General features: G+C 39.7%; 1 protein-coding gene across 28 annotated transcripts in view; it reads left to right on the top strand.

Annotated features, from left to right (window-relative positions):
* The window catches only part of KCNMA1 (potassium calcium-activated channel subfamily M alpha 1), a 708,733-nt gene that overhangs the window by 665,110 nt on the left and 21,812 nt on the right, over positions 1 to 21,811 (top strand). For 15 of the 28 annotated variants that reach the window (XM_033130157.1, XM_033130156.1, XM_033130148.1 and 12 more), the window contains 2 exons: positions 2,624 to 2,737; positions 7,572 to 7,702. In XM_033130157.1, the coding sequence (XP_032986048.1) occupies positions 2,624 to 2,737; positions 7,572 to 7,702 (245 nt within the window). Of the gene's footprint in view, positions 1 to 2,623; positions 2,738 to 3,527; positions 3,609 to 7,571; positions 7,703 to 21,811 lie in introns of all 28 variants that reach the window. The other 13 variants (XM_033130127.1, XM_033130150.1, XM_033130149.1 and 10 more) reach the window with 1 other exon arrangement.

Genomic DNA, 21,811 nt, shown 5'->3' with positions numbered 1-21,811 from the left:
AGCTGAAAATGGAATTTTTAAATAAGATAAAATAAAAGGACACGTTGGCTTGTTGCGGGTTCTGGGAGTGAAATACAGTTCTGCTAATACCATATGACCTGCATTTCTCCCTGTTTTATGGGTGCTATTCCTTGATGTACAAACCCGTATTTTCTCAAGTCAGCATTTGATGATGGATGTCAAAATACAGACCATGTATTATGCATATAGCATTACCGATTTAAGGTGTTTGCTTGTCAAGTTGAAGAAATGCAAAAACGTCACTTCCACTGAATCTGCACAGCTGTCACTTGTAGTTTTTCAGGCTGTTGAATGAAACTTCTGATGAAAACAGTTTAGTTTTCCCCTTCACTATTCTAGGGGAAGAAAACAGCTAACATTTAAAATGCATGTTCTTGGTTATGTGGTTGGCTGAAAAATACACATTCAAAAGTTTAGAAAGATGGACACTGCACTATCATTTTAAATGACCCTGTGCACAGTCTATCAATATAAAGAGTAAAATTAAGTGCAACCAGGGAAAGAAAAGTAAATAACACTTTGTTTTTCCTTTCTGAAAATATGGTACTCTATAGTATGAAATTTATACACAGAAGAGCAGAAAATAAGCAAACCCTTTTATATTTTTCTGGCATTTCATGCATTTTGCACCTCCAAAACAACAGGCAATTATTGAGTACCTGTCATTTCATTCCTGATACATAAAACTTCAACACATACCATCATGCCAGGTTCAACCCCACTTGTCACATTACTGGAGAGTAAGTAAAGAATCTGGTCACACAATCTATTTGGAATTTTGTCCTTGGAAACTTAGCCAGTGACATAATTCACTGATAAGTCCACATAGCTGCCCATCAAGGACAAAGAAGAAAAACCAAAGCAAATGTGTCTACCTGTCTTCTAAGGTAGGGGAGCAGATTGGGCCTCACAGCCAGCCCGGAGCTGATGGTACCATTTGCCATGTGCTTCACTTGGTAAAGTTAATTTTCACCAAAAGAATGTAAGAAGTACATAAATGTCTCATGTTTATATGTCTCTATGCACATCCTTAAAGAGGCAGAAATTCAGCCAAGCTGGAGGATTTTCTCATCCTCACTAAACTTGAATGTATGGCTGGGCCAAGCTCATTCTAATATGTACATGGGATTTGGATCTGAGACCCAAAGAAGCCCAAACTGCAAAAATCAGAAACCATGTAGGCTGCTTTCCAATTGACTGTACCCACATCTACATTATGAGACCTGTGTGAGGCACCCTGGGAAGTTCAAGCGTCCCCTGTGAACAGGTGGCATATGCAGCAGGCAGGATGAGTCCAGCTGCAGGGAAAAACAACTCAAAGCCATTCAATTATATAAATACGTAATTGTGTGTATATATATACTATATAATATATAGTGGATATATGCATAAAACCATCACCTTAGGATTTTTTACAGTAAGAAATTACATATATACATATATATTATGTATTATTGTATATATAATACATGATATATGACATGATATATAATATATAATATGTAATACATATTGTATATAATTTTTTCATTTTATATATAAAATACATGTATGTACAATCTCATTTTTATATATTATGATCTCATTTATATATTTTTCAATTTTCATGTAGTAAGAAATCCTGTGTTCAGTTGGTTTTGGTTCTAGGGCTGGTTAATTAAAAAACTCAAGGACAGTGCTTTGTGTCATTCAGTCTGTCATTCAGTTCAGCCAGTATGAGTAAGCCGATTTTGTCCTCAGCGGTGCCGGTCCTAGTTATGAGATGGCTGCCACAGTTCCAGCACTACAGCCATATAAACAATGTCCAGGGGCTTAAAAGAGAATCTCTTCCTATGTGATTCTTTTAAAGAGAAAGGAAACAGTTCCGAAAAGCCCCAGAGCAGATTTCCTCCCACTTCCCCTTGGCCTGAACTGTGTCAAAAACCCAGGCTTAAGTTACTCATTGGCAAGAGAAGAAGCAATCAATCCATTTCAGATAACAGGACAGGTTAGGTTATGCTTTGGTAACAACAACAACAATAACAAACACAAATCTCAATGTGTTAAAGCAACACAGATTGCTTTTTCATTCACTTAGAATGCTTTGTGGGTCTGGGGTACCATCCATCCAGGGCTGTTCCCAGCCTTCATCTCCACGGTAACCCGCGTTCCCACAGTTGCCATGGCCTGGGAGGACAGGCGGTAGATCAAATACCTGTACCAGAAGTGATGATACGCATTGTTCTGCTTCTCCTCGTGGGCCAGAGCACTTCCTATGTCACATGGCCTCCTAACTTCAAGGAGGCACTTAGGGATAATTCTCATGTGTTGCCTGGAGGGGGAGGGGAACAAAAATCTGTGAGCAAGACGAGGTCAATAATTGGTATAGAGACTGGTGTTAGGGCACTATCAAATTGGGTTAGAATTACATACCATGGTCTCCAGTTTGTCCTAAGAAACAACTCATCAGAGTTTGTCCCCGGAGTGCTAATTGTTGACCTGTAAAGGATACATAAGCTACATTTGTTTGTTTGATAGTTTTTTGTTTTTTTTTGGAACTATTATTATTTCCAAATATTCCACATCTCTGATGTTTCTCCCTTCTCTTTTTCCTTCCCACCAGGGTTCACACCTCCAGGAATGGACAGATCCTCTCCAGATAACAGCCCAGTACACGGGATGTTACGCCAGCCGTCCATCACAACTGGGGTCAACATCCCCATCATCACTGAACTAGGTAGGGGTGAATGGCAGCTTGGGGTGGGTTTTTTGTGTCCTCTCTTCCAACCATGTAGGATATGAGGAGGTTGGCCTGTTTTTTTTTTTGCTCCTTCAGCACAGTAGGCTCTAGTGGGGTTTGTTTTGAGGGAGGTTGGAGAGAGGTATGAATACAAATATATCGGATTACCAAAAGGAAAACTGATCCTAGCTTTCCTCTGAGATGAATAGACAGTTTACTTCACGCTCATCACTGTTTTCAAAGGGGCATGAGATAATGGATTTGAGATTGGGGCATAAATGAGGGGATTGGGAGGAAGGGAGGGAAGGCATAGTCCATGGACTCTTGGTAATTTTCATTGGAAGCAACTCTGGACAGCTCCTCCAATCAGAAGCCTCCAATGAAGTACAAAGCCTCAGGTCAAAGCCAAACCCATTCTGAGAACTGGCGAGATGGATTGGGCTAATGTGTTAGAACCGTCCATTTAATGTCTCCTGGTTGAACTTCTCAGACAAAGGCCATTTTCAGTGAATGCCACTTGGGTCCAAAAAATGTTGGGGTTTTAGGGCCACGATTGTTGGCTATGGAATCCAACTTTTCACCTGGCCATGGCACTCCCTGCTACCACCTGTGAATTTGCAAAACTGCTGAGTGGTCTCTACCCTCCAAGACAAATACTAACTGTCTATGGTCCTGGTCCTGGGTCCCTTTACTTTAGTATGTTTCCTCTGTTAGTCCCTCACTCTTGTCTTTTTCTGTACTTTCCTCCACTCCCTTTCCCCAACCCTTAAATGCTGTATCCAATTAGCTAAACCTGGCAAGTTGCCTTTGGTATCTGTCAATCAGGAAAAAAACAGTGGGACACACATTCTAATGATAACTGAACTGGGTAAGAAGCACTGTTTTCCTTCACATCAGTATCTCCTTTTGTTCTGTTGTTGGTGTTTCCAACCATCATCAGCTTGTTTTTTTTTTTTTTTATTTCACTGGCTGTAACAGAAAGGCTACCCCATGGCACTGCTTTGAATGTGTTTTATTTGTGGCTCTGGTTGGAATCGACTGTCTTGTTCTGGCCTTTCTTAATGATTTTTCCCCCCACACAGCATCAGTAAACCTTTGATCACACCCATCTGACCTGGCAGTTGTTTTCAAAGCATCTTTGCTCTAATTCATTTTCTTTGGCATGAGTCTTTTTTTTTTTTCTTTTCCATGTGTCCCCCTGCTCTCCCGCCTTCTCCCTTATATGATTCCTCTTCCAACATACTGTCAGTTTGATTGACATGTCTTCACAGCTCTCAGAGGAAGTCAAAGGAGAAATATAAAAATTTTAAGATAAGAAACCTAAGACAGTGCCTTCCCTCCAGCTGTTTATTTTCCTTTATTCTGACTTTATTTGCCTTTTTTTTTTCATACTAGGCCCTTCCTCAGAAGCTCTGGTTTTGAAGCCATAAAAGCAGCTAGCTCCTAGGGGACCTTTTCTTACTAACGCCAGGTTTCAGGAAGGGTGCCAAAGATGAGGTTAGGAGCCACTGAGACACGGCCCTGCACTCTGACCCCCCCATCCCGCTGGCCCAGGGCCTTCTCTGGGAGATTCAGAGTGGACTCATCAAGAAGATGAAAGGCTTGGTCATGGCTGCATTTGTCAGGCCCTTCCACGATTCCCCATAAGTTGGTTAATAACTCCACGAAAGGCACCCATCCGGCAGCAGGTCTCAGAACTGGGGATTGATCTTCTAAATAGAGACAGCAAAAGTGCTGCTCAGGAGAGAGGTGGGGAGAGAGGTGGGGAGCACCTGCCTTCAAACGTCTCACAAATGAAACTAACATGCCATTCTCTTGGCCCCAAAATATATTTCAAAATAAGAGAGCAGCTTTTAACACAGTAATCTTGCTTGCGAGGTGTCTGGAAACTAAGGAATAAATTGTCCACCACTCAGCACTGCATTAGTGTAGACGTAGCTATTTATCAGGACAAATTGACTCTGGTCAAGGAGGATCACACTATTTTTTGTTTCCAGTGGTAGAAGAGGTGTCTTTTTCATGTTTAGAGAAGTTGGCTAAAAGCCTAGGTGTCTGGACTACTTTCCTCAGAACCTTAGTAGGAAGTCCAGGGAGCTCATGCAGCCCAGCCCTCTGGTTGGAAAATTCATCCAAACATCCCCATCTTAGAAACCTTCAGAAGCATTTTGAAAGCATCACTGCCAGGATTTTCTTTTTCTATTTGGAATTAATGGGCTGCCAACTAGCTAGGCTATCTCAATTTGTGATTAGCAGAAGAGAAAAGAAAAGGCTTCGTGTCCCAAATCTGAGGCAAAAAAATTCAGGCATTCGACAAGTATCACTGAATCTCCAGAAGGCTCTGTTCCTCACCAAGATGTCTTCCATGAGCTCAGAGAGCCTTCCACGTGTTCCTGTCACCCTTACCTTTTGCCGTAAGCCCGATTTTTCTAGTGGTCATACCACCTTTGGCAATCATACCACCATCCCCTGACCACTTTACCCCCCAAATATTTCCTCTTTACCTACATGTTCTGAGATGTGTTCTGCATTTTGCCAAGCCAGGAGAATGCCTTTAGCAAACCACAGAGGATGCCAAGGTCAAACAAGTCTTTAAACGGTGTAGTGTATTTCAGTCTTCATCCATTTGGAGAGTCCCAACTGATGTTGTTGGGTCAGAGGCCCCTAGAAGCTTCCACAAGAGGGAAACTTGTTTCATGCTGTTCAAACTGTTTCCCACTTGGATCTGACCTCATACATTTTGGAGTCATTGTTTTAATTACCTGTTAGCACCCGTATAAGTATTGTTCTGTGCAACAGGCTTTGGGTAACACCGGCTGTCCTCCCTCTGAGGCTGGGTGATCTAGAACAATACACAGGGTTTTCACGGAACCCTGGCTGGTGCCTTCGGGTTCTTTCCCAGTGACTCACACCCCCAGCTGGCTGAAAATGTAGTGTCATCTCTCTCTACTTGTGGCCATGTCCCCTCCAAGTCTAGTACCAACCGTTGCCCATCGTCTTGAAAAGCGGTAACAGATGCTATTCCTTTTGGCGTGTCCGTGCACCCACCTTCCTTGGCTGTTACAAATCATTGAAACCACGCCCCTCTGCATGCTGTCAGGAGTTTACATTTTCTGATTCACAAAGCGGGAAGACTGAACTGTGGCCCACAGCATGCTTTGGGGTAAATGGAGGAGGGGAGCAAGCTACAAGTTGACCTTAGTAGGATCCCTGAACAAGGCCTAAGTGCTTCTGAGAAGAGTGGCAGGAAGCTGGGCATTTCTGTAACATAGTGGGTGGACAGAACGTTTAACGTCAGAAACGTTAAACGTCTCCAGAGAGCAGCTAACTGTTATTAAGGTACTGGACCAGGCTCATCAAGCACAATGTCACGGGCTTCTCCTGACGACCTCATGAGAGCTGCTACTATGTCCCCCATATTACACAGAGAGAAACTAAAGTGTAGAACAGATGGAATGCTTTCCTCAAGGGAGTTAGTGCAGAGCCTGGATCCAAAGCGTAGTGGTCAGATCCGCATTTTGCACTTTCCCCTGCTAGCCTGTAATTCAAGTGCTGCTGAGATGATGGGGACCCAGATGTGATAAACTTTGGAAGAACAGCGCCAAGATTTCTCCCCATTAGAATCTTTCTCTAGGGAAACAAGATGGTATCATTTAAAAATAATTCCATGCCTAGCTTTTAACCCTATTGTCATTTATTCTGCCTCATGCAATAAACAAACAGAAGTTAGACAAAGAAAAGTTATCCAAAAAGTTACTTTTGGAAAAAAAAGATAAAATAATAAAGCTAATAATGTAGCTGCTGAGACATTTAGAAAGGGATCAGAAGAAGGAAACCTCATCTATTCTTTTCCTAAAAACACGAGAATTATTTCAGAAATCACGAGGGTTCATCTCCTCCCCCTCCACACGCTTCCCCCCCTCCCCATTACTTGCTCTACAAAACTGATCATTTCCGAAGCCAAGATGGGAATGGAAATTATTTTGTCACTTAATTTTTAATAAGTTAAAGACATCTCGGTGACACAGCCAGGCAGTCTGTACACGTGTGCCGGAGGAGTCCTTGAGGAATCCTCAGATGGAAATAAAACCCAACATCAAATGCTGCAACAGATTGAGCTGCAGCACAGAAAAGACGGAGCTGTAGGGAAGGGGAAAGGGAGAACGTGGGGGTCCCCACGTGCCTCCGCACGCACAGCAAGCCTTTGTCAGAGACAGTGTGGGATCCGTCCCACGTGGGGTTGTCTTCGTATTAACCAGAGCCTGTCGGGCGTGGGCCCTGGACACCAGCCACCATCCAGGCCCACCCAGGGCAGGCTGTGGGTCGTGCCTGCAGGGGAATTCCTTGCTCGTGGCCGCTGCTGTGCTCCTCGTCAATTGCTCTCCACGCTCCATAAGTTGCTTTCTTTTCCTTGTGGCTAAACTTACCGTCCTGGCATGGCTACTCGTGGCTCCTCATCCTTGAAATAGGTCCATCTCTCAAAGGACTTGGCTACCAAAAAACACTTCAGGGTGTGTTTTTGGCCATGATTCCAAAACTATACCAAAGGACTGACCAGTATTTTCTACTAGTCCTCCCGCAGCCTGCCGTGGGCAAGCCTGCTGGATCTCATCGCTCTCCACGCCTCGGAAACTTGAACAATCTCATAGGAGAAGTCCATTGAGTCCCACCGACCCCCTCCCAACCCCCCCACCCCAGATCCATATGGCTTCTCCCATGCTTTTCTTTCCTTTCCAGTGACTTCAGTGTTTCTAAATCACTAGCCTGCTCGTTCTCTGGTATCGCTGCCTGTGGGTGGTCTTTTGAGCTAATTCTTCTTCTCCACTTTCTCTAGTGAATGATACTAATGTTCAGTTTTTGGACCAAGACGATGACGATGACCCCGACACAGAACTGTACCTCACGCAGCCATTTGCATGTGGGACAGCATTTGCCGTCAGCGTCCTGGACTCTCTCATGAGTGCGGTGAGTGGGCGGGGCGTCCGGGAGTGGGCGGGGCGTCCGGGAGTGGGAACCCTCCAGCCTCCTACACCGGAGGCACGGACTGGGGCTGGAGCTTGAGCTATAGTGGAGGCAGAACCACGCAAAGCTGGCAGTCTGGAATGATACTGCACATAACCATGCAAATAAACATTTGATTATAAGTTCTTGAAAGTGCAAGGAAGGCTATGTATAAATATAGATGAGCACTTGACCTGAGCTTGGGATCAGAGAAAGGTTCCACAAAGAAATAATACCATTTTATGTCAAGATCTGAACAATAAAGGGGGGGGGAATTTTGTGAGGAAGGATATCCCCTAAAGAAGGAAAGCAAGTGCAAAGGCCCTGAGCTAGGGGAAACCTGACAGTCTCAGGAAGTCAAAGAAAACCTGTGTGCTTGACCACAGTGAGGGAGGGAAAGGGGGTGCACACGGCAAAGTTGGCCCTGCAAGACCTCAGACCCATTTTCATGGCTTTGGTCTTTTTCCTGAGAGCAATGGGGAGGCATTGAAGAGTTTTAAGTTGAAAAGTGACGTGATCAGGTTTATGTTCTAAGGGGATTGCCTCGACTGGGGTGTGGAGGATGGTTCTGGAGGCAAGAATGCAGAGTAAGAGGCGCTCATAGCTTCAACTAAGATAGAGCTGGCACAGCTGGAGGGAGGTGGATGGATCTGAGTGGTGTTTGCCAGTAAAATTGATAGGACTTGGCAATAGTTTGAATATGAGCTGAAGATGGAAGAGAACAAAGTGTTAAGGGTGACTCCTAGGTCACTACCAGTCACCGAGACAGAAGTCCTGGGCAAGGCCCAGGCCTGGCTTGTTCTTTGCTATAGGGAAGGACTAGAGCGAAGGGTTGGCTGGCCGAGCGATCAAAAGCATCTTTGGTTTCTTTTATAACTTGGTAGTTATAAAAGAACTTTGAGACCAAAACAACATTTAAAACGTAGGTCCCAGTTGAATGGAGCCATCCTTAACTGTAAAAGGTAAGAGCAGGCATGAGAATGAATTGTAACCTGAGGATTGTGATGTGTTCCCATTGAGTGTCTTTATTTATTATATAGAAAAGCCTCTTTATTTTGGAATTCACAATTTGTGAAAATCCAGACATAGGCTGGATAAACACTGACCTTTGGAGCGTCCACGAAAAAGAGTTTTATTGAACACATTAACCATACACGTAGCTCAGAGTTCCCATACACATACCGTCCTTAATGTGCTTAAGGAGGCTTATTCTCCTGAATGTATTAAACAACTGATATGCAAATTATGCATTATTCTCATCTATTCATTAAAGCTAATCCCAGAAGGACCTCCATTTGAAGAAAGAAAAAACATAAAGCTTTTTAAGACTAATTTAGGTTATTCTATATTGCTGAATGTGGTCCAACTGCAAGCATATCTTAGTTAGAAATCAGAACTATGGATTTAAAAATAATTATGAAACAACATTCATCTGGATTAAGGTTGACTGGGCTCCATGCCATACCATTGCTTTCCAAGCCAAGAAGGAGACTAAGACAGTCTCTAGAGAAGGGCACTCTTGGTTTCCCAGGCTTCTGATCTTCCTGAGGGTACTGAGCCTAACCTTTCTATCTGCTAGTGATGTCGGGCTCAGTTTGGACAAACTCCTTAAGCAGGCCGGAAGGAATAGTAGAAGCTACCGGAGATGCTCAATACACCACCATACTCTTTATAACTGTCCTCATCATCTCTAAGTTCAGCTTCAAACAGAATTCTGTAATTCCTCTCTTTCAAAATTTCACTTTAATTGTGATCCTCCTTAGAAAGATTATAGAAGGCTATCCTCTCTAAGAAATTACTGAACTCTTTATAATACATTATTTTTCAGAATCACAAAATACTTTATTAAAATGGTTTAAAATTCAAATGTATAAAATTACGAAGTTTTTACGTATCAGACATTCAGTGTATTTTAGGCAGGACCAGCTCCACAATTTGCAAGGCCACTTTTTCATAATTGATTAAGAATTTCAAAATGGTGACAGCAGAGCATGAAGCCAAGTAAGGGTCCTTCTGAGCATGGGCCCTGAGCGACTGACTGCACAGGCCACACATCCATGAAGCCAGCCTTGGTTCCGGGGAACAAAACTGGTTTTAGGCACCAGGGAACGTTAGCTCTACACAGCCCATAAGACAGACACATGGTTGCCATAGGATGGGGGTGGGGGCACATCTGGATTTGAACTGCACAGCTATCTGTCTACAGTATCACTAGGGATCCAGTTTCTAGAAACTCAGAGAAATCAAAGTGAGTAGCTTGAGAATTTTTTTTATTAGTTTCAGGTGTACAAAACAATGTAATAGTTAGACATTTATACCCCTCACAAAGTGATAGCCCCCCTCCCCCAATCTACTACCCCATCTGACACCCTACAAAATCTTTACAACATTATTGATTATATTCCCCAAGCTGTGTGTCGTATCCCTGTGGCAATTTTGTGGTTACTGATTGTGCTTTCTAATCCCCCACCTTCCCCCTTATCCCCACCCCCTCCCATCTAGCAACCCTCAGTTTTTCCTCTGTGTCTCTGAGACTGTTTCTGATTAGTTTGTTCATTTATTCTATTCTTTAGATTCCACATATAAGTGAGAGCATATGGTATTTGTCTTTCTCCGTCGGACTTATTTCACTTGCATAATGTTCTCTGCGTCTATCCACATAATTGCAAATGGTAAAATTTCATTCTCCTTTATGGCCGAGTAGTACTCCATTGTATAAGTGTACCACAGTTTCTTAATCCAGTCATCTGCTGGGGAGATTGCAGATTGGTGCAGCCACTATGGAAAACAGTATGGAGGTGTCTCAAAAAACTGGAAATAGAACTACCTTATGACCCAGCAATTACACTCTTAGGTATCTATCCAGAGAAATCCAAAACACTAATTCAAAGAAATTTATGCACCCCTATGTTTATTGCAGTACTATTCACAATAGCCAAGACGTGGAAACAACTGAAATTCCTATCAGTAGAAAAAAAAAAATTTTAAGCCAACTCTAATCTCCTTTGAAATGCAAACTAAAGTATTTGGGAGAGGGCGGAGAAGGCATGTGTGGATGCAATAGTCTGAGAGCAGCACTGCTTCTGGAGTCCAGCCTGGGGAAAAACGGGGTGTCAGGGATCGGGTAAGTGTCACTGTAATTAGCACAGCAGCATTCTCTACTGAGGGCCCAGAACTGGGGGAGACACTTCGGCTACAGGATCTGATTTGGGGGCAATGATATAAAGAGACCTGGTCTCAGTGCTGAAGCAAGACATATTTAGCTGATCCACTGATGTTGACTTTTCAAATCATTAACCAAAATGCCTATCCAATTATTCCAGGCCACGTTTCTGTGGCCTCTGATGAGTGAGCTTCACAATGAGGTGTTGAACTGGGTCTGGTTCAACCGATCCAATGGGATCTAGACCTGATAAAATGTTACCTGTTATTTCTTTGCATTCTACCCCAAACCTAATTTATATATATATATAAAGTAGGACATGAGTCAGAGATGGAGGCAGTAGCTAGAAGGAACTAAAAGGGTGGGCAGGAATATAAATTGAGGAAGTGAGACTCCCCCAAGCAGCGGGAGCCAGAGATAAGCTTCCACCTCCAACATTCTCTTACAGGCAACATCATGACATTCACACATCTCTTGAGATGTCGATGCTCTCATTTTTCTAGCACTTCTCCCCAAATTGTCATTTAATCATGTGTCTAAACATTCCCTGAATATTGTCCTTTAAAACTCAACTCCTGCTGCTTATTGCTTCATTTGTTACAAAAATAATGTTAGGATTCATCACAGGCATTTCTGGAACAGACAGGGATGTTACAGACAAGGCCTCGTGGCTTTCTCCTGCAAGTCAGCAGCAGAAACACATGACGAGAGGGCATACATAATTAGGCTTATGGGCGTATGCCTCTAAGAATATCACAACTAAGACACGTATTTTTCAGAATGATACCAACTTACTGCACACACACACACACACACACAGAGAGAGATGAAAGGAAGCCTCTCTGTATTTAGAGCTGAAATGGGTACATGAACATTCATATTTCTTTTCTACACAGCCACTACTTCCCCCTACCATCACCCCCATTTGAGTTCTACCTGGACCCTCCCTCAAAAGGGAAGATGAGTCATGGACTCAAGAGGTAGACTGCTTGGATGCAGATCCCGACACTGCCAGTTACTGTCTGTGTAATTGTAACCTCTCCGTGCACCTCAGTTTTCTCATCTTTAAAATGGGGATATTAATAGCACTTACCTCACAGGATTGTTGAAATGATTAAATGGGTTACGTTATACAGTGATTCGTGCAGAACTTAGCACATAATGAGCTTTATATGTACTTATTGTCATTAATCGATACATTAGTCCGGCACTTACTTCATGCCAGGCCCTATTTTGCATGTCCGGGATTCAGTAGTGAAGAAGAAAGAGGAAGACTGTCCTCGTGATGTTTGAACTTTCCTTCCAGTGGGTGGTAACTGTGGGAGTGAAGGAGTGAGGCTGTCAGATGGGGGTAACTGATCTGAAGCACATGGAGTAGTTGGATTGGGTGTGGACACCTGGTTTAGCCAAAGTGGTCAGGGTCAAGCTGTCTTAGGCGGTGACTTTGAAGCTGACTCTGAAAAATCAGAAGAAGAAAGTACCTGGAAGTGAGAGTGACTAGCTTTCCCAGGCAGAAGAAAGAGCAAGGGCTGAAAAGGAGGGATGAGCTGGGTTTGGTTGGTCTGAGGGAGTGGGTGACAGCCATTGGGGTCAGAATGCAATAGATATTGCGAGGACGGATATACAAGCAGCAGCCAGACAGGCAAGGCCATCGGTTGCTCCATGAGTATTCTGAGTACAAAAGACCACATCTGGTGAAGTTTAAGTCTGGGTGTAGACACTTCAGTCTTGGTTAGAAGATGCCCCGTGTGGACGCCGCCAGCATCCTTATAATGCCACTGGAGAGTGTGCCCATCTGGAAGATGGACCCATATGACTTACTCTCTTAACTGTCCTTGCATTAAGGACTGAACTCTTGAACTGTGTTATGGAGAAAACCAAGTTCTTGGTTAGCCCAGACTGACCCAGTGACATGTGCAATAAGTTACCTGAACAAATGATTCCCCCATGGCCCTATTCCTTACCCTCCATTCAAGAATGTCCATTTCTACTGCTCACAAGGAGAGTGAGCAGCCATGGGCCATCCCAAGGCAGGTGAGCTAGCATTGGTGTCGGTGTGACAAACAGTAGTTATGTTCTGTTGGACTCAGAACATGCCACCACTGTCACATCAGGCCAGGGAGGCCTGGGATTGAAAAAAAACAAAAAAAGTCAAAGAGTTCTCATCCTCATGAAAGAAAAATCCTAAAAATAAAAATCTACACCATGAAAACGAGGAAATATAAAAAATGGCAGCTGTGACATGGAAAATGACAATTTTAGCGCAATTATAAACGAAAGGCAAAGTGCCATTAAAGTTAAGGCAATGTTATTAAGAGATGTGTTAATTTTCAGTTAAATTTTCTATAAAGGACCAATTAGTTTAAAAGGCTTGACAGCATTAACTGTGAAACATAAGCTCTGGTAATTATACTTTAAAAAAATAAAAAGAGGAAGATGCTCCACCGTGTTGGAGCATCTCCACGTGCAGAGGGCGTCCACAGAGCGGGCTAGATGGCGCTGTGGGCTCAGATTTCCCTGTTGCAAGCACTTTGTCCCTTCCCCAGCATTTCCTGGTTCCCTCAATGCCTGTTACTCTGTCTACTTACAGGATCTGAGATCATCAAAGTTTAAAAGCCAAGGGGGTCACACATGTGATGTGGGCCTGCTCTCTGATACTAGAGATGAGAACTCAGGCACAGAGAGAAGGGCATTTTCTAAATTGGTTGCATTGCTAGTCGCTTGTTCTTTTTATGAACTACCATGTATCGAGTGTTCATTGTGCATTAGAAGTTACACAACGTATCTCCTTTACACAATCCTATAAAATGGGTTTGGGTTGTTTTGTTTTGGTTTGGTTTGTTTTCTGTTATGTGGATGAAGAATCTGAGTCATAGAAAAAAAGAAAAACACAAGGTTAGGCAACTTTCCCACTGGCATAGCAGCTATTGCCAGGCAAAGCAGAGTGGAAACCACACTAGCTGAATTCTGAAGTCTGTACACACAGCCAGGGGTGCATCACTGCCTCACTCAGAAAACAGACTTCCCTGATCAGGTATGGAACCCTGTCCTTGGTAGTGGGAAGACACAGGGCTCCTGATTCCAGGTGCCTAGTTCTGGCAAGCTCTCTAACACCCAAGCTCTCTAAAACAAGAACAGCCATAGCCAAGGCCTCTCCCCAAAGCATCCCTGGAGACTAGTCCTGCCAGGGTTGGGGTTCTGTACAAGAGTCCCTCACAAGGCTTCTAGCACAGGTGTAGTGAACATGGGCCGTGGTAAGGCCCCCAAAAGACTAGCAGTACAAAAGCTTAGGAGGCAAAGGATCACACATACCTATTACAACCCTCCATTTAGAATTTTGTAACTCTTCAATTCTAGAGTTTCTGTTAACCCAGAAAAGAATTGTGCCTTCTGGGTCAGATGAGTTGTAGAGAGGTTGTTCTAGCTGGTACATCCTCCACTGGAATTATCATTGATAATTGGCATTTGAAGTCCTAGAACCTGGCTTTCCGCAGGGTGCTGAAACAGCCACTTCCTATGCAGAAAGCCCCGGATTTAGTGGATAATTGCAAACCACTGTATGCTCTGTGAGTGACCACATTAAAAAAAAAAATCTGTGACCTCCAATATGACCGACTGGACATTCTTTTTCATGGAAAGCATTATCTTTCCTCCAGTTTACTCAGATCACAACGAAACCTTGATACATGCCCAAAGCACAACCGATGCAATGCTCTAAGTACTTATCTGCAGCTAACTACTGAGGCACCCATACGGGACCAAGAGTGCTCTGCTGACAGAAAGGAAGGCATCATTATTCTCTGTCATAGCAGGTAGTGCTGCCACAGCCCTGCTCCTTGATGCCTGTGTGGAGAAAACTCACAGAGAGAGAGCTGGGATAGAGAAAATGCCAGCTCAGAGGGCAGAGAATTGTGCTCAGTGTTGCGAGTGGTTCCAGAGGTGTTCAAGCACCTATGAAACCCTGTGGCCCACCCTGAAATCATACATGTTAGTGGCAATTTTGAAAGTGACACACGCTTTGAATAACACACAATTTCAGGCCAAACCAAGACCCAGGGATTAGTAGGTGCTCAATAAATGTCAGCAACTGATTGATCAAAAAGATTATGCTGTTTCCGTGTAACTGATTTCATGACAGAAGGGGAAACATGTGAAGGTCAAGTCCTAAAGATCTGACAAAACAATAACCTTTTATGTTGACCGTCTAGACTTATCAGTGCAAAGCAGAACTTACAGTGTTCTTTGTTTAAACATTACTGACCACGTTTTTATTAGAAAAGTTATTCATGCTCAGTGTGGGAAGCACAGAGACACATAGAAAAGAAAATTTAAATGAACTGTATTCCCAACACCTAAAGATAAGCATGGTTAGTAGTTTGCTATATTTCCTTCCAGGGAGGTAGATAAATATGAAATCATGCAGTTTTCTGTCTTGTATTTTTTTTTCCATTTATTTTCACAGTATTTTATCCAGAGCATTTAATTATGGCATATTCTTGGGTATCAGGATTTGCAAAGCCTCCATAGGACTTCATGAGACACCAGCATACAGAAGCTCTAAAATCTATTTAACCATTATCTATTGTGGGACATTTCACTTGTTAATTTTTTTGTTGTAACAATCATTAACCCTGTGATCAACATTATTGGACGTAAATATTTGAACAAGAAGCAACTTATTATCTTGAGGTAAATGGACTGGGTTTTTAACAAATATGAACATTTTCAAGCTCTCAATACATACTGCCAGATCTCCCAGAAACAGTTACACACCGTCACTGGTGTGTAAAGGCCATCTCATGCACTCCTCCTATGACCACAGGTTACCATTTTCCCGAGGAGGCCCTTTAACTGTGTTTATGATGGGTTTGAAGTACATCACATTTTAATTTGTGTGTTATCATGTAAATGCGTATTTTCTTTTGTGAATTCATCAATAGTTTTTATGCTTAAGAAGTGCTTGCCAAACAAGAGAACTATCAGGTATCCTGAAATCAGTTAAATATTCAGCTATATTTTCATCAGATTGTTGGTGGCTACATTTTTTTGCCTTTAACTATTGATAACATTTACTTCCTTCCGCCCTCCGCCCCCGCCCAGCTTTATTGAGATATAATTGACTTATTGTGTAAGTTTAAGGTGTACAATGTAATCATTTGATATATGTAGATGTTGCAAAATGATTACCACAGTAAGATTAATTAACACATCCATTACCTCACATAATTACAATTTGGGGGGGAGGGCTGAGAAATTGAAAAATGTACTCTTTTAGCAACTTTCAAATATACAGTGTAATATTTTTAACTATAGTCACCATGCTGTATATTACATCCCGAGAACTTATTCATCTTATAGCTGAAAGTTTGTATCCTTTGACTACCTTCACCCATTTCCCTAACCTCTACCTCCCATCCCCGCCACCACCAATCTGTTCTCTGTTTCTGTGAGAGCAATTTTTTTTGTATTACACATAAAAGTGAGATTCTACAGTATTTGTATTTCTCTGGCTTATTTCACTTAGCATAACACTTTTGGGATTCATCCATGTTATTGCAAACACAGCGTTTCCTGCTTTTTATGGCTGAATAATATTTCGTTGTGTATATATCACATTTTCTTTATTCGCTCATATGTTGATGGACACAGGTTTTTTTCCACGTCTTGGCTATTGTATAATGTTGCAGTGCACGTTGGAATGCAGAAGATACCTTTGAGATAATGATTTAATTTCTTTAGGATACATACACATAAGTTGAATTACTGGGTTATATGGTTGTTCCGTTTGTAATTTTTTGTGGCACATCTGACTGTTTTCCGTAGTGGGTGTACCAGTTTACATTCCCACCACCAAGGTACTCCACATCTTCACCAACACGTTATATCTTATCTTTTTGACAATAGTCATTCTAACAGGTGTGATGTGATATCTCACTGTGCTTTTGTTTTGCATTTCCCTGAAGTTGGCCACCTTTTCATGTTCCTGTTGGCCATTTGAATATCTGCTTTGGAAAAATGTTTATTCAGTTCCTTGCCCATTTGGATTTTTTTCTATGGAGTTGTATGAATTCCATTTACTTCCTTTTTTACAAATTTAAATATAGTTTCACAGTAGAAAATATATGAAATAAATTAAAATATAGGAAAGATAAAAATCAATCAGAATTCTATCACCAAGAATTAATCACCACGTAAAATTTTGGGGTACTAAGTACAGTTATTTTTACATGCATGTAAACATATCAGTTGAAGTCTGCACTTTTAACATGAATTTTAATCGTGGTGTTTTTTGGGATCCTGCTCTTTTGAACGTTTTAATATTATATCATATAATTGTTACCATGCCATTAAATATTCTCTGAAAGCATAATATTAATATGTGTACAATGTAAGTAAGGTAAGCCTATCATTATTTGTTTATTCATTACTATATTGTTGAAAAAATTTTTTTCCAGATAGCCAGTTTCCCTTAAACTATATGTTGAATGAACATACCTTCCACATGGTGTGTGATGCTTTCCTTATCATACCAAGGAATGGATTGGCAAACTTTTTTTTTTGTAAACGGCTAGATGGTGAATATTTTAAGCTTTTGAGAGCCGTACAGATTCTGCCAATCCTGCTCAACTCTGCCATTATAACACAAAAGCCTGTTCGCAAACAAATGGGTATGTCTGGGTCCCAATAAAACTTTATTTTAAAAAAACAAGGGACAAGACAGATTTGGCCAGACTTGCTAACTCCTATATTAAGGTCTTATAGCTCCTAGGCTATGGCTGTCATTAATCCATTCTGGTGGATTGGGCTTCCAATTTTTAATACTGTCTACACTGTTTAGTTATGGAAACTTTAATATTTATTATAATACCTGGAAGGGCAATTTCATAACCTATTTCTAGAGGAAATATAGCATAATTTTACCAAGTTTTTTAAAAGATTAGTTGAAGCTATAATTAGGCATATGTCAAACAAAATTTTTACTAGAAAAAAAATCATGCATTATAATATCCAGTTTACATGTTAAGGAACATGCAATTTCTCTCTTTTTTAAAAAATAATCTTCTCTATTTCTCTGTAAACTATCATTACTTTGCTTTCTGCTGAAAACCAGTAGCTATTCTTCTTACTCATGTCCAGTGAGTGGGATTAAAGAAAGCTTTCAGAGTAGTGTTAATTCTCAAACATATATAACACTGTATTCTCTTTCTTATTTCTAATTTTATTTCTTTTTTGTTGCAGTTATATTTGTCATAGGTTTGTTTACTTTGTTTTTCAAAAAACTATTTCTTATATTAATTCACTAAATAGCTTCTTGCTATTTCATTCATTATTGCTATATTATTTCATCCTGCTTTACTTAGATAAAAAGAATAATAAAAGACAATTCAGTTAATGCTTAGCATTATTTATTGTAATTCTTTCATATTTAATAATAAAAGCATTTAAGGCTCTTAATTTGTCTCTGTAGCTTTGGCCTCAACCCATGACATTTTTATATGTCATTTTCAAATAGTTTTCAATTTTTGAATGTATTCTAAGTTTGATTTCCATCATGACCTATAGTTATTTAGTACACTTTTTAAAAAGACTTAGCAGTGTTGGGATATTTTACTTTTGTTTCTACTATTAACTTTTAAAATGTAGACTGTACAGCTCATACTTTGTCATGTATATTGAGATTTTATACTATGGACTATTGATCATTTTTTCATAATTATTGTTTAAAAGCTACCTAAAAATATTGCAAAGTTTAGCACAAGTCTACTAAATCATCCTCATCATATCATTATTTTTTTTATATTTTGGTCTGTTTGATCTTTGAAAGCTAGAAACACAGTGATATTTAATACATCACGTTAACACATCACTCTCAGTCCATATTTATGTTACTGTAACTGCTGATTAGTTTTGCGTTCTATATTTTGTATTATTTTTTCCACAAGTAAATTTTATTTTTAAGATATTTTTTTATTTGTACATTTTTTCAATTACAGTTGACATTCAATATAGTTTCAGGTATACAACATAGTGGTTAGACATTTATATAACAGTAAATTTTATCTTTATTGTAAATTTTAACTACCAATATAAAGCTAACTCAATGTTATATTTTTCAAGTTTTTCTTTACTATATGCTTCCTATACCTATTTTGTTTTGTTTCTCCTGTTTGTCTCTGAAAATATTAGAATTTGATTTTGATTTTGGCTTTTGAACAAATCTGAGAATTGTTGCCATTTTATCAAATAATTTAACTCATTTATGTTTAGTTATGTAACATAATGCAGTAATTTTGCATTTTGCTTTATACATGCTTCTATAATTATGTCTTTTATTATCCATCTTTGAGTATATGAACTATATTTTTTATACTTATTTTCTCTAGTGATGTGTAAACTAGCCATTCTATTTTTAACTCTAGTTAGTGGTTACCAGCCATTCTACAAATATAATTGAAACTATATTTTCTAAGTGTTATTATCTAGAAAAATGTACTAGTTCTTGATATGAGATCAAGTAATTTACATGTCTTTATGTGCGTCTTCCTCTCTCCTATCTCATTTTCTGACTTTTAAAAATAATTTAATATTACTGTATTAGTAGGTAATTTTATATCACATTTTTTTCTTTCAAGAATTACTTTTGACATTCACTTTAAGTTTTGTAATAATATATACAGCAGTTTTTTTAATTTCATGTTTTAATATAGTTCACCAATTTTTTCCTCTTTTTAAATTAGTTTCAGGTGTACAAAACAACATAATGATTAGACATTTATATACCTCACAAAGTGATAACCCCCAAGTCTACTACCCCTCTGACATCGTACATAGGTATTACAATACCATTGACTATATTCCCTATACAGTACTTTACATCCCGTGACTTCATACATATATATAGTGTGATCAAACAATAGGATGAATGTTTACATAAAAAAATTATTAATTACTGTAAAAGACACATTGCCATTAATCCCCCTCAAAATACTCTTCCTTGCTTCAAACACACTTATACATATATTTGACATTCAATACTATTCTACGTCAGCTTTAGGGGTACAGTGCAGTGGTCAGGCATCTACACAATCTTTGATGTGATCCCCCCAGTAAGTCCAGTACCCATCTGACACCCTACATGATCTTTACAGCATTATTGATTGTATTCCCCAGACTGTATTTTTTTAAACCAAATTTGCTCATTTTTTTAATTTTTAAAAGTTTCAAATGATCTTGAAGGAAGCTGATTTTTGTTTCTGAGTACTTTCTGAAGTGAAGTAAATCAATAAATGCTTAGGTACTCAGAGATTCAAAAATATTTCTATTGCTTTAACAAATAATTAATAATTTAGCTGCATGTAGAATTCTTGGAATAAATGCGTCCTTTCAAAACTTACTTGACATTGCTCTTAAGTTTTCTAGGGAAATCTCTGGCTAACCTGCTCTTGTACTTTTAAAAAATATATTACAGCATTGAATTAAGTCACTTTTTTCATCATTTAATATTTTAAATTCAAATATTCACCTAATACATACAGGTCTAGAGGTTCTCACATTTACCTATGAAACATGTTGACCCTTATCTCAGTTCATTCTGTATTCATTTGTTTCCTTGCTTGCATGTTCATTTTTATCTGCTTGAATTTTGTTTACAACTGTAACTTGTGAACACTTGCTATTTATCAATTCAACCTCTGTTGTCTTTCCTCAGTATCTATCAGCATTCTTATTTAAAAATACAGAAAAAGAAAAGAAAAAAATCTCCACACATTTCTTTATGTAGTTTAGTGAACTTTTTAGTTTTACTTCCACATCACTGTGCGTGTGTGTGTGTGTGTGTGTGTGTGTGTGTGTGATTTTCAGTTCTACAGCTTACTGCTTCTGTTTTTAAATTGTGATAAGAACACTTAACATGAGATCTACCCACTTACCCACTTAAATTTTTCGATGTACAATACAGTGTTGTTAATTACATATCTGGCCATTACAAATTTAGTTACCTTTTAAGTATTTTTTAACATTTTTATTGAAATATAATTAACATCATGCAATTCACCCAATTAAAGTGTACAATTTGATGGTTTTTATCAGGTTGGTGCAAAAGTAATTGCGGTTTTTGCAATTATTTTTAACCTTTTAAACCGCAATTACCTTTGCACAAACCTAATAGTATACTCACAGATACGTACAACAATCACCACAGTTAATTCTAGAACATTTTCATTGCCTCAAAAAGAAATCCATACCCTTAACTATGCCCTCACCACCCCTCTGTCCTCCTCCCCCAACCCCAAGCAGCCATTCATGTACTACCTATCTCTATAGGTTTGCCTCTTCTGGACATTTCATATAAATGGAATTATATAATGTGTTAGGCTTCTGTGACTGACTTTGGTCACTTAGCATAATGTTTTCAAGGTCCTTTATGTGGGAGCATGAATTAGTACTTCATTTCTGATTTTGGCTGAAAAACGGTTATCCATGGATGTAACACATTTTGTTTATGCATTCATTGGATGATGGACACTTGGATTCTTTCCACTTTTGGTTATTATGAATAATGCTGCTATAAACATTCATGTACAAGTTTCAAACGGACACATGTTTTCATTTCTCTTGAGCATATACAGAGGAGCAAAATTGGTGGGTTATATGGTAACTCGTTTTAACCATATGAGGAACTACCAGACGGTTTTCCAAAATGCCGGCATCATTTTCTATTCCCACCAGCAGGAGTGTGTTAGGGTTCCAATTTCTGAATTTTCTTCATCCACTCTTGTTATTATCTGCCTTTTTTATTATAGTTATTCTACTCGTTGTGAAGTGGTATCTTCTGGTTTTGGTCTGCGTTTCATTAATGACTAGGGATATCGAGCATCTTTTCATTTATTTGTTGATCACTTGTATTTTTA

Source organism: Rhinolophus ferrumequinum, chromosome 16 (assembly GCF_004115265.2).
Source record: "Rhinolophus ferrumequinum isolate MPI-CBG mRhiFer1 chromosome 16, mRhiFer1_v1.p, whole genome shotgun sequence".
In the NCBI taxonomy this organism is placed as follows: domain Eukaryota; kingdom Metazoa; phylum Chordata; class Mammalia; order Chiroptera; family Rhinolophidae; genus Rhinolophus; species Rhinolophus ferrumequinum.
The sequence above is the reverse complement of the archived record's forward strand: the minus strand, read 5'-3'. Positions and strand labels throughout refer to the sequence as shown.